This window comes from Pristiophorus japonicus, chromosome 11, assembly GCF_044704955.1.
Source record: "Pristiophorus japonicus isolate sPriJap1 chromosome 11, sPriJap1.hap1, whole genome shotgun sequence".
Taxonomy (NCBI): domain Eukaryota; kingdom Metazoa; phylum Chordata; class Chondrichthyes; family Pristiophoridae; genus Pristiophorus; species Pristiophorus japonicus.
This window is the reverse complement of record NC_091987.1, coordinates 133,347,621-133,360,874: the sequence shown is the minus strand read 5'-3', so window position 1 is coordinate 133,360,874 and position 13,254 is coordinate 133,347,621. Positions and strand designations below refer to the sequence as shown.

Below are 13,254 nucleotides of genomic sequence, written 5' to 3'. Positions count from 1 at the left end.
CACCAAATGTTAATACGGATTCTTTTCCCTTCAATCTGTTTCAGCGAATTCACTGACACACGAACACTTTTAGTCTTCGCAACATAAGACCTTTATTAGAGATTCTCCGGCCGGGACCTGTTAAGATAAAGGGAACACCCTCGATTTGAGCCTGTCCACCTCTCTCTTGACAAGTCCCGTAACAGTACAAAAGCTCAATATTTATACATTGTTACAGCAGAACATATTTGAGTGGCACTCAGTTTATACAATCATTGGTCGACCTCCCCCATAGCATACCCAATTGCAGGCTAACAACTCTCCAAATAGGGCGGGCTCCAGGGATGTGTTTACAGTTTCGTTTTACATAGCATTTCCCTATTTTACGGCTGGTTATAGCAGCCCCTCGTCTGACTCATGCCTGACTTTGCTTTTCGCGTAACTCGTGTTTGACCACAACTCTGAGTAACCCCTTTTTGTGTCGACATTGCAAATATCGCAGCTTGACATTTTCTTTTAGCTATCTTCCCGTGATCCTTTTCAACTGACACATTCACAATCTGTTCTATTCACATTCTCAATATCATCTCTGCATCCACCTTGTTGAGCCTCCTCATTATCTTATATGTTTCGATAAAATCACCTCTCATTCTTTTGAACTCCAATGAGTATAGGCCCAACCTACTCAACCTATCTTCATAATTCAACCCCCTCATCTCCGGAAGCAACAAAGTGAACCTTCTCTGAACAGCCTCCAATGCAAGTATATATTTCCTTAAATACAGAGACCAAAACTGTACGCAGCACTCTCGGTGTGGCCTCACCAATACCCTGTACAGTTGTAGCAGGACTTGTCTGCTTTTATACTCTATCCCCTTGCAATAAAGGCCAACATTCTATTTGCCTTCATGATTACATGCATGCTAACTTTTTGCATTTCATGCACAAGGACCCCAGGTCCCTCTGTACTGCAGCACTTTGCAATGTTTCTCCATTTAAATTATAATTTGCTTTTCTATTATTTCTGCCAAAGCGGATAACCTCACATTTTCCCACATTATACTCCATCTGCCACATTTTTGCCCACTCACTTAGCCTGTCTAACTATCCCGTTGCAGATTTTTTATGTCCTTCTCACAATTTGCTTTCCCACCCATCTTTATATCATCAGCAAACTTGGCTAACGTGATTTGAATAGCATGGGATGAGAGACTTTTCCCAGAATGTATATTGAAGTGAAGTTCCTTCTCTCCAAACCTCCAGACCGAGACATAATGGCTATCTTTGGTTTAACTGCTTTTTAAAAATTCGTTCATTGCAGTCTATATTAGGATAGTTGAAGTCCCCCACTATTACTACTCTATAGTTCTTGCATCTCTCTGTAATTTCTCTGCAAATGTGCTCCTCCATATCTTTCCCACTATTTGGTGGTCTGTAGACTACCATCATCATCATCATCATAGGCAGTCCTTCGAAATCAAGGAAGACTTGCTTCCACTCTAAAAGTGAGTTCTCAGGTGACTGTACAGTCTAATACAGGAATTACAGTCTCTGTCACATGTGGGGCAGATAGTGGTTGAAGGAAAGGGTGAGTGGGAAGCCTGGTTTGCCACACACTCCTTCCGCTGTCTTGGCGACGAGACTCGAGGTGCTCTGCACCCTCCCGGATGCTCTTTCTCCACTTTGGGCGCTGTTGGGCCAGGGATTCCCTGGTGCCGGTGGGGATGCTGCACCTTATCGAGGAGGCTTTGAGGGCGTCCTTGAAATGTTTCTTCTGCCCACCTGGGAATCACTTGCCATGTCGGAGCTCCGAGTAGAGCGCTTGGTTTGGGAGTCTCGTGTCGGACATGCGGACATTGTGGCCCGCCCAACGGAGCTGGTCGAGCATGTTCAATGCTGAGGATGTTGGCCTGAGCGAGAACATTGATGTTGCTGCGTCTATCCTCCCAGTGGATTTGCAGGATCTTGCGGAGACAGTGCTGATGGCACTTCTCCAGCGCTTTGAGACGTCTGCTGTATATAATCCACGTCTCTGAACCATATAGGAGGGTGGGTATCACTACTGCCCTGTAAGACCATAAGCTTGGTGCCAGATTTGAGGTCCTGATCTTCAAACACTCTCTTCCTCAGACGACCGAAGGCTGCACTGGCACACTGGAGGCAGTGTTGGACTTCGTCATCGATGTTTGCCCTTGCAGATAGTAGGCTCCCGAGGTATGGAAAATGGTCCACGTTGTCCAAGGCCCGCCATGGATTTTGATGATCGGGGAGGCAGTGCTGTGTGGCGGGGTCAGATTGGTGGAGGACCTTTGTCTTACGGATGTTTAGTGTAAGGCCCATGCTTTCGTATGCCTCGGTGAAGATGTTGACGATGGTTTGGAATTTGGTCTCTGTGCAGACGCTAGCGTCGTCCGCATATTGTAGTTCAATGACAGGAAGGGACGACCTTGGATCCAGCCTGGAGGCGGCGAAAATTGAACAGGTTCCCATTGGTTCTAAAGTTTAGTTCCCCTCCAACAGGGAGCTTGTTGAGAGTGAGATGAAGCATTGCAACAAGGAAGATCGAGAAGAACGTTGGCGCGATGACGCAGCCCTGCTTGAACTCGGTCTGGACGTAGATTGGGTCTGTGGTGGTTCCGTTGGTCAGGATCACGGCTTGCATGTCATCGTGGAGCAGGCGGAGGATGGTGACAAACATTTGGGGGCAGCCGAAACGGAGGAGGATGCTCCATAGTCCCTCACGGTTGACAGTGTCAAAGGCCTTTGTGAGGTCAAAGAATGCCATGTACAAGGGCTGGTGCAGTTCCCTGCATTTCTCTTGTAGTTGTCGTGCGGTGCAGATCATGTCCATTGTACCCCTTAGTGACGGAATCCGCATTGCAACTCTGGTAGGAGCCACAGGGAGAAGACGATTGAGGATTCTTGCGATGACTTTCCCAGTGGCTGACAGCAGGGAGATTCCTCTGTAGTTACCGCAGTCGGACTTGTCCCCTTTTTTGAAGATGGTCACGATTACGGCATCTCTCAGATCTCCTGGCATGCTCTCCTCCTTCCAGATAAGAGAGATGAGGTCATGCATTTGTGCCAATAGTGCTTCACCACCATCCTTTAGTGCCTCGACGATGGACAGCCCAACTATAGAATACATCTAGTAGTGTAATGGCACCTCTGTTATTTCTTAACTCTAGCCATATAGATTCTGTCCTTGACCCCGCCAGGACATCCTCTCTTTTCAGCACTGTAACATTTTCCTTCACCAATACTACCACACCACTTGCTATCTTTCCTTCCCTATCTTTCCTGAACACCTTATAACCAGGGATATTTAATAGCCAATCCTGCCCTTTTTTGAGCCAGGTTGAGCCACAATTTCATATTCCCATGTGGCTGTTTGTGCTTGCAACTCGCTTACCTTGTTTACTATGGTCCGTGCGTGCACATACATACACTGTAAGCCCATCTTGGACTATCCTGTATTCTCTTTTAGTTGGACCCCCCACCTAATACCTTACTATTTCTTACTTCAGTGCTCTCTGCCTCTCCCAATCCTTTGAGCACTTTATTTTATCTTACTAATGTTACATCCTGGTGCCGATTCCTCTGCCAAACTAGTTTAAACCCTCCCCAATAGCCTTGCAAACCTCCCCGCGAGGATATTGGTTCCAGCCCTTTTGAGGTGCAACCCGTCTGGCCTGTACAGGTCCCACATCCCCCGGAACAGGTCCCAATGCCCCAAGAATCTGAATTCCTCCCACCTGCATCATCTCTCTAGTCACACATTCATCTGCTCTAGCCTCCTATTTCTATACTCACTTGCGCGTGGCACCGGGAGTACTTCAGGGATTATTACATTTGAGGCCCTGCTCTTCAATCTCTTTCCCAGTTCCATAAAATCTACCTGCAGGACCTCATCCCTCTTTCTACCTATGTCGTTGGTACTGATGTGGACCACGACCTCTGGCTGTTCACCCTCCCCTCTCAGAATGTTCTGCAGCCGCTCAGTGAGATTCCTTGACTCTGGCACCAGGGAGGCAACATACCATCCTGGAGTCATGTCTGTGGCCCCAGAAACTCCTGTCTGCTCCCCTAACTATGTTGCTGTCGTTGTTGTTGGAAAAGTAGTTGTTGTTGTAAAATTTACCAACGGACATAAAAGGTCGCACTCAAAGGAGTTTGTGGCCAGCTCAGTACAAAAAGAATTAGAGAGAACGTTGCTTTCATCCCTTACTTGGTTCGCTACTGGGCCTCTTAAGTCAAGAGCCATAGCAAGGCAGCATTGATAGACATGCTGTTGTCTACTCTGATTCACATCTGTCCGAATCTATATTCTTGCAGTTGTTTTGTTTGCTGACGGTATTTAGTTTCTGTCTTTCTAATTACCATTCAAAGTATCTAAATGAGTAACAAAATAATGTTATGCTTTTCTGTGACTTATTTTTATTTTTAGCTTTGAAATGCATAAGAACTTTTCCAATTTTCCTTATGTGAATGTGTTTGCCTAATTCAAACAATTGTGTCCATCATGAACCTTTAAACAACCATTAAAAGCTGACGCTTATAACTAAAGCTACTGAATGAGTCAGACTGTTGGTTTCTCACTATTTTCTTGCAACAGTGCAGATGATTGTGATTTGAGAAAACTAACTGCCTCAGTTAAAATTATGGGTACATCAAATGTTTGCCATTGTTTGAATCATGTGGCTCCATTTTGAATGGTGCTGCTGGTCCTATGCAGTTGTAACAGCTGACTTGGCTACTTTTATCCATCAGGTTTCCTTCACTTTAAACGAAGAGCTTGCAAGTATCCAAAATGCCAGTGGAAAAGGTGCACCAATTAGTGCACCCAGGGAGCATCCGTTCACAATGCAGAGTGTTGGAGGACAGACGTTATCGGTTTTTACGGAAGGACCATCAGGTGAGAACACTAAAATGCGCAGATGTACCCGATGTTTCAGTTATGTTATTACTCTTGGCTGATGAAAAATTGCACTTGTTCTATGTCCAGCTTTTCATATTAATGAGCCAAATAAAAGCTATAGCAGAGTTCATGGCTGTGACTTGGGAACAGAACTCTTGCTATTTTAGTTACAGCACAGTAAGCACTTTAAAGAACTTAATACTGGTTCCTAGTTGGGAACACCATGCTAGGGGTTGAAATCCTTTCAAACTATTTATCCCAGAAGGAGGAAGAAAGTTTTTCTTCTTTCGTATGGTAGTAGCAAAGCAAATCAAATGTCAATATCTAAGTTGGATATCCAGTTCAAAGCTTCCGGTGTAACAGCGTGGATATCTTGTAGGCTGCCTGCAAATTTCCTCTGAGGGCAGTGCTCAATGATGCGATAGAGGGTCTGATTAGGAGCTCCACAGTCGCATGATGGGGTTGCTTTAATCTTCCACCTATGGAGAAGGTGGCAGCATCTACCATGACCAGTTCGAAGGCAATTGATGGTTGTCCACTGTTTATGAGGAAGGTTTGATCCTTCAGGTTGTACTGCGGGGTCCTCTATAAGGAATCCATTCCGTATGTGACAATTCTTCCAAGCATTTCGCCATCGGTCATCAAGGCTGAGGGGAGATCGCTGAGGGAAGAAACTGATCTTCATTGTTGATGTTCAATGTAAATGTGATGGTAATCCAGTGTCCTCGTCCAGGCCAACATCCCCAGCATTGAAGCACTGACCACACTCGATCAGCTCCACTGGGCAGGCCACATAGTCCGCATGCCAGACACGAGACTCCCAAAGCAAGCGCTGTACTCGGAGCTCCTTCATGGCAACGAGCCAAAGGTGGGCAGCGGAAACGTTACAAGGACACCCTCAGAGTCTCCCTGATAAAGTGCGACATCCTCACTGACACCTGGGAGTCCCTGGCCAAAGACTGCCCGAAGTGGAGGAAGTGCATCTGAGAGGGCGCTGAGCACCTCGAGTCTCAACGCCAAGAGCATGCAGAAATCAAGCGCAGGCAGCGGAAAGAGCGTGCTGCGAACCGGCCCCACCCATCCCTTCCCTCAACGACTATCTGTCCCACCTGTGACAGAGTCTGTGGCTCTCGTATTGGACTGTTCAGCCAACAAAGAACTCACTTCAGGAGTGGAAGCAAGTTTTCTTCGATTCTGCCTCGGACTGCCTATGATGATGATGGTGAGGTGGTAATATTGGTAAAATCTAGAACTGACTATACTTGCATTATAGTGAAAATAAAACAGTGCTAACTCTTATTTTAAATGTAAAGAGGAGTTAAGGTGGAAGATCAGCCATGATCTTCGGACTCGAAGGCAGTATAGCTTCTATTTCTTATGTTCCTAAAACAGATTCATAGAAACATAGAAATTAGGTGCAGGAACAGGCCATTCGGCCCTTCGAGCCTGCACCACCATTCAATAAGATCATGGCTGATCATTCAACCTCAGTACCCCTTTCCTGCTTTCTCTCCATACCCCTTGATCCCTTTGGCCGTAAGGGCCATATCTAACTCCCTTTTGAATATATCCAACAAACTGGCCTCAACAACTTTCTGCGGTAGACTGTGACCCCTAGTTCTGGAACTCCCCAGCAACGGGAAAATTCTTCCTGCCTCTAACCTATCCAATCCCGTCAGAATTTTATATGTTTCTATGAGATCCCCTCTCATCCTTCTAAACTCCAGTGGATACAGTTGATCCAGTCTCTCCTCATATGTCAGTCCTGCCATCCCGGGAATCATTCTGGTGAACCTTCGCTGTATTCCCTCAATAGCAAGAACATCCTTCCTCAGCTTAGGAGACCAAAACTGAACACAATATTCCAGGTGTGGCCTCACTAAGGCTCTGTACAACTGCAGTAAGTCCTCCCTGCTCCAATACTCTCATCCTCTAGCTATGAAGGCCAACATACCATTTGCCTTCTTCACCGCTTGCTGCACCTGCATGCCAAACTTCAATGACTGATGTACCATGACACCCAGGTCTCGTTGCACCTCCCCTTTTCCTAATCTGTCATCATTCAGATAATATTCTGTCTTCCTGTTTTTGCCACCGAAGTGGTTAACCTCACATTTATCCACATTATACTGCATCTGCCATGCATTTTCCCACTCACCTAACCTGTCCAAGTCACCCTGCAGCCTCTTAGCATTCTCCTCACAGCTCACACTGCCACCCATCTTAGTGTCATCTGCAAACTTGGAAATATTATATTCAATTCCTTCATCTAAATCATTGATGTATACTGTAACTAGCTGGGGTCCCAGCACTGAACCCTGCGGCACCCCACTGGTCACTGCCTGCCCTTCTGAAAAGGACCCGTTTATTCCGACACTCTGCTTCCTGTCTGCCATCCAGTTCTCTATCCATGTCAGTACATTACCCCCAATACCATGTGCTTTAATTTTGCACACTAATCTCTGTGTGGGATCTTGTCAAAAGCCTTTTGAAAGTCCAAATACACCACATCTACTGGTTCTCCCTTGTACACTCTACTAGTTACATCCTCAAAAAAATTCTAGGAGATTTGTCAAGCATGATTTCCCTTTCATAAATCCATGCTGACTTGGACCGATCCTGTCATTGCTTTCCAAATGTGCTGCTATTTCATCTTTAATAATTGATTCCAACATTTTGCCCATCACCGATGTCAGGCTAACCGGTTTATAATTCCCTGTTTTCTCTCCCTCCTTTTTTTAAAAAGTGGTGTTACATTAGCTACCCTCCAGTCCATAGGAACTGATCCAGAGTCAATAGAATGTTGGAAAATGATCACCAATGCATCCACTATTTCTAGGGCCAATTCCTTAAGTACTCTGGGATGCAGCCTATCAGGCCCTGGGGATTTATCGGCCTTCAACCACAGCAGTTTCCCGAACAAAATTTCCTGACTAATAAAGATTTCCTTCAGTTCCTTCTTTTCGCTAGACCCTCGAACCCCAAGTATTTCCAGAAGGTTATTTGTGTCTTCCTTAGTGAAGACAGATCCAAAGTATTTGTTCAGTTGGTCTGCTATTTCTTTGTTCCCCTTTATAAATTCACCTGATTCTGACTGCAAGGGACCTACGTTGGTCTTCACTAATCTTTTTCTCTTTACATATCTATAAAAGCTTTTGCAGTCAGTTTTTATGTTCCCTGCAAGCTTCCTCTCATAATCTATTTGCCCCCTCCTAATTAAACCCTTTGTCCTCCTCTGCTGTATTACAAATTTCTCCCAGTCCTCAGGTTTGCTGCTTTTTCTGGCCAATTTATATGCCTCTTCCTTGGATATCACACTATCCCTAATTTCCCTTGTTGGCCACGGTTGAGCTACCTTCCCTGTTTTATTTTTACTCCAGACAGGGATTTACAATTGGTCAAGTTCATCCATGTAATCGAAATAATGTCTGCCATTGCCTATCCACTGTCAACCCTTTAAGTATCATTTGCTCGTCTATTCTAGCCAATTTATGTCTCATACCATCGAAGTTTCCTTTCTTTATGTTCAGGACCCTAGTCTCTGAATTAACACTGTCACTCTCCATCTTAATAAAGAATTCTACCATATTTTGGTCACTCTTCCCCAGGGGACCTCACACAACAAGATTGCTAATTAGTCCCCTCTCATTATACAACACCCAGTCTAGGATGGCCAGCTCTCAAGTTGGTTCCTTGACATATTGGTGTAGAAAGCCATCCCTAATACACTCCAGGAAATCCTCCTCCACCGCATTGCTACCAGTTTGGTTAGCCCAATCTATATGTAGATTAAAGTCGCCCATGATAACTGCTGTACCTTTATTGCACGCATCCCTAATTTCCTGTTTGATGCCATCCCCAACCTCTCTACTACTGTTTGGTGGTCTGTACACAACTCCCACTAGCGTTTTCTGCCCTTTGATATTCCGCAGCTCTAACCATACAGATTCCACATCATCCAAGCTAATGTCCTTTCTTTCTTATTGCGTTAATTTCCTCTTTAACCAGCAACGTTACCCCACCTCCTTTTCCTTTCTGTCTATCCTTCTTGAATGTTGAATACCCCTGGATGTTGAGTTCCCAGCCTTGGTCACCCTGGAGCCATGTCTCCATAATCCCAATTATATCATAATTGTTAATAGCTGCCTGCGCAGTTAATTCATCCACCTTATTACGAATACTCCTCGCATTGAGGCACAGAGCCTTCAGGCTTGTCTTTTTAGCACTCTTTATCCCTTTAGAATTTTGCCGTAATGTGGCCCTTTTTGATTTTTGCCTTGGGTTTCTCTGCTCTCCACTTTTACTATTCTCCTTTCTATCTTTTACTTCTACCCCCATTTTATTTCCCTCTGTTTCCCTGCATAGGTTCCCATCCCCCTGCCATATTAGTTTAACCCCTCCCCAACAGCACGAGCAAACATTCCCCCTGGGACATTGGTTCCGGTCCTGCCCAAGTGCAGACCGTCCGGTTTGTACTGGTCCCAGCTCCCCCAGAACCGGTTCCAATGTCCCTGGAATTTGAATCCCTCCCTCTTGCACCACTCCTCAAGCCACGTATTCATCTTAGCTATCCTGCAATTCCTACTCTGACTAGCACGTGGCACTGGTAGCAATCCTGAGATTTCTACCTTTGAGGTCCTACTTTTTAATTTAACTCCTAGCTCCCTAAATTCAGCTTGTAGGACCTCATACTGCTTTTTACCTATATATCTTGGTGCCTATATGCACCACGACAACTGGCTGTTTACCCTCCCGCTCCAGAATGCCCTGCAGCCGCTCCGAGAAGTCCTTGACCCTTGCACCAGGGAGGCAACATACCATCCTGGAGTCTCGGTTACGACCGCAGAATCGCCTATCTATCCCCCTTACAATAGAATCCACCACCACTATAGCTCTCCCACTAGATGAATGTGCAGCACGAGCTCCAACTCGAGTTCTATTTCTGTCCCATCCAGTGGGCCAGATAGAATGACTTGGCGGGCCGATCTCGGGCCTCACCTTGTTGCCGCTGCCCGATCTCGGGCCTCACCTTGTTGCCGCTGCCCGACCTCGGGCCTCGCCGCCCAACCTTGGGCCTCGCCACACCAGCCTCGCCGCTGCCCGACCTCAGGCCTCGCCTCTCCGGCCCTCGCCATCGCCCGACCTCGGGCTTCACCTCGCCGACCCGCCCGAACACCTCTTTGGCGGGGCCCCGCCCGAACATCTCCACGGCAGTGGGGCCCGTGCGAACATCTCTACAGTGGCGGGACCCGCCTGAACACTTCCGCGGTGGCGGGGCCTCACCCGGCGACCCGAACTTGGGCTCGGGTGTTTCAGGATTCGTGACGTCAGAAAGATGTTCCAAAACCCGGCAAAATGCAAAATCCAGAACGGCCTCAGTCCCGAGGGTTCCGGATTCTGGACGCTGCACCTGTACTGCAATAATCGGACATTGGCACATATAAATAATTCAGTCCCCTTTTTAAAATTGTACATCCTGAATTTTTTTTATATATATATCCATTTATAAATTCCTGTGTCCACATTTATAATGGAACCAGCTACATAAATTTGTCAATGCATTCCCTTCCCAACTGAGGTGAAGATCTAATTACAGCTTGACAGGTTTACACACATAGTTTCGATTTAAATACGAACATGGGAATTTGTAATGGGAAATATTGGCAGGCGGTGTTTCCCAGATGTAATATTTTTAATATATTACTTGGCTTTACACATGTTACGGTCGTGGAATTAGACTGTCTTTGTAATGAAGAGGGTAAGGGGTCAGAAGCTCAGCTCAGGGGTCACAGAGGTCAACCTGAGGTCGTGACCAGAAATAGAGATGGAATCGGTGGTGAAGGTACGGAATTTGTGACAGGGATTAAAGACGATGGCTTCTGTCTTCCCAGTGTTTAACTGAAGGACATTGCACCCCATCTGACATTACAGAGACAATGGCAGGGTCATGAGAAGTGTTAGTGCTATACAATAAATAATAGCAGTCCCAACAAGGTGCCCTGTGAAAGACCACTCACCACATCTTCCAGTTGGAAAAAACATACTTTTACCTCTATTCTTTGCTTTGTCCTTAATTCTGTGTGCCATTTCCCTTGCCTTGACTCGCTTATGTACTACCTTATCAAATGCTTTAAAAAAAATCCATATGAACCATATTCACAGCCTATCTTCTTTGTTGAAAGAATTCTATAAGTTGGGTCAAGCACAATCTTCCTTTTAGAAATATGAATTGATGTTTCTTAATGCTTACTAATTTTATCCCTTTTTGTACTGTGGGCTCTTTTGAACGTTTTGTTTTTGTAACGTTTAAATGTTCACTTTTTCCTGCTATCTTTGGAATTTTTTTTTCTCTAGTCTCCGATCTTTAAGATTGTTTCATATTACCATACTGCACTGAGGTATTTCTCATATCACTAAATGATAGGAACATAAGGAGTGCTACATGAGAAAAGATCAAGGACCATCTAGTTCGCTTTCTACCATCCTGGTAGTCCTGTAATACAATGATAATGGAACAATTAGTTTCTATAAATTGGTCTACAACAGAACCAGACATGAGGAGAGGGAAAACCCCAGTGGTGGAACACTTTGGGAACCATCGGTCCAAAGTCAGTTGTCTGCATAATTCCCCTGCCCCCCCCCCCCCCCAAAAGCATATGTCACGTCGCGTATACTATATCCAAAAATATTTTCTGAAAGAAATAATCTAATGTGAATACCAACTGCTTTCATATATGAGCCATGTATCATTCTCTGATCTAGAATTGGGTAAGTAATCTGATCCCAGTTGCCTACAGATGTTGCTGGCCCAGTTGTTCGAGATTGGCTTGGATTGACTTGCCCTCCAATTTATTGGTATCTTTCCAAAATCAAGAGAGTGTGCACATTTGACTTCACCAAAATCTCTGCTGGGATCTGGAGCTTGTCCAAGGTAGAATCGACCACTCCACAGTGTCATGTGTACACTCGTGTCTGATCAGATTCTTATTTTTAAATGCAGAGCTTCATTTGCTGTGCTGGAAATTCTTCAAATGGATCCTTGATCATCTTATCAGCCCTTCTATGATCATCGTTTTTATTCCTTTTTTGATCTTAATACTTCACTTTAAAGTTGTTCTCCATCATATTCCTCAAGGTGAGAGATGCTAGAGCACTTCTTACTAGAAATCAAGAAAGAAGGAAAGACAAACATGGATCCCTATAATGTCCTATTGTATATCTTAGAAACAAATCAAAGTGCTTCACCTACAATGAATTCCATTGAAGTGCAGTTACTGTTGTTCTACAGCCAAGCACAGCAAAATGCCACTAACAGCAATGGCCAGTTATTAAGTTCCTGATGGTATTGGTTGAGGGAGAATGAGACACTGAGAAAACTCCCTGCTCTAAGGCATGTTGGATTTTTCACATGCATCTGAACCAGTGTTTGGCACATGTTTGACATCTCAACTGAGGGACATCGCCTCCAACAGCTTTTTTTTCAGGTATTTGATTTGCATCAATACCCATCACCTTGTTTGAGTCACCAAGCCAAGCTACTTTTCCCCTTGGGAAAACATCCCACCTATATAAGTATAGAGAGCTTAGGTGCAGGTTTGGAAAAACAAGGCCTTGGGACCCCAAATGTGTGCAGGAGTACTGCTGAAATTAACTCAGCTAAAACTGCACAGCCTACGAGCACAGATCCATGCTACGTCTCCCACTGTTGTCTGGCCAGGTTCATCCTGTTATTAATTGGCTTTCAAGGTTATTTGCAGCTGAGAGTGAAAAGTCCCAGCCAGAGGTCTGACCCTCCCAGTTCCATCAGTGAGCTAAGCTGATGAGTTAATCATATTCAGTGCAGCTAAAAACTATGTTTTCGTTGTCTCCCGATTTGACTTCTCCAATTTCTTCCTTGCTAGCTTCTAGATTTCACTATGCTAAAAGTCTTCCTCCTGTATCCTGTGCACACCAACTCCTGCTATGCCATGATCTCTGTATTTGCTGGCCTCTTGTTAGATCCCTGTCGCCAAAGCATTGAGTTCAAAATCGTTGTCTTTGATTACAAATTACAACATAGCCTTGGCCCACCCTACCTCTAGCCTTCTCCAGATCTAAGTTCTATCTTGCACCCTTTGATCCTCCAAATCTGACCTCCTGTATATTCCCCTCCTACTGCATAATCTTAAGTCATCTAAATTCTCACTGCCTGGAATCCCTCTGCCTTACCACCTCTCTCCCCACCATTAAAATGTTTCTCAAAATATCTTTTTGACCATGCTTTCAGTCATCTTTCCTAACTCTCCTGCTTTAGAATATTTACTGTGATGAGGGTACTATATAAATGTAAACTGTAAACCCTGTAGATTAGGCCCAAT

General features: G+C 45.0%; 1 protein-coding gene across 2 annotated transcripts in view; it reads left to right on the top strand.

The window, feature by feature from the left end:
• The window catches only part of gtf2f2a (general transcription factor IIF, polypeptide 2a), a 118,386-nt gene that overhangs the window by 48,237 nt on the left and 56,895 nt on the right, over positions 1 to 13,254 (top strand). For both annotated transcript variants that reach the window (XM_070894098.1, XM_070894096.1), the window contains exon 4: positions 4,750 to 4,894. In XM_070894098.1, the coding sequence (XP_070750199.1) occupies positions 4,750 to 4,894 (145 nt within the window). The remainder of the gene's footprint in view (positions 1 to 4,749; positions 4,895 to 13,254) is intronic.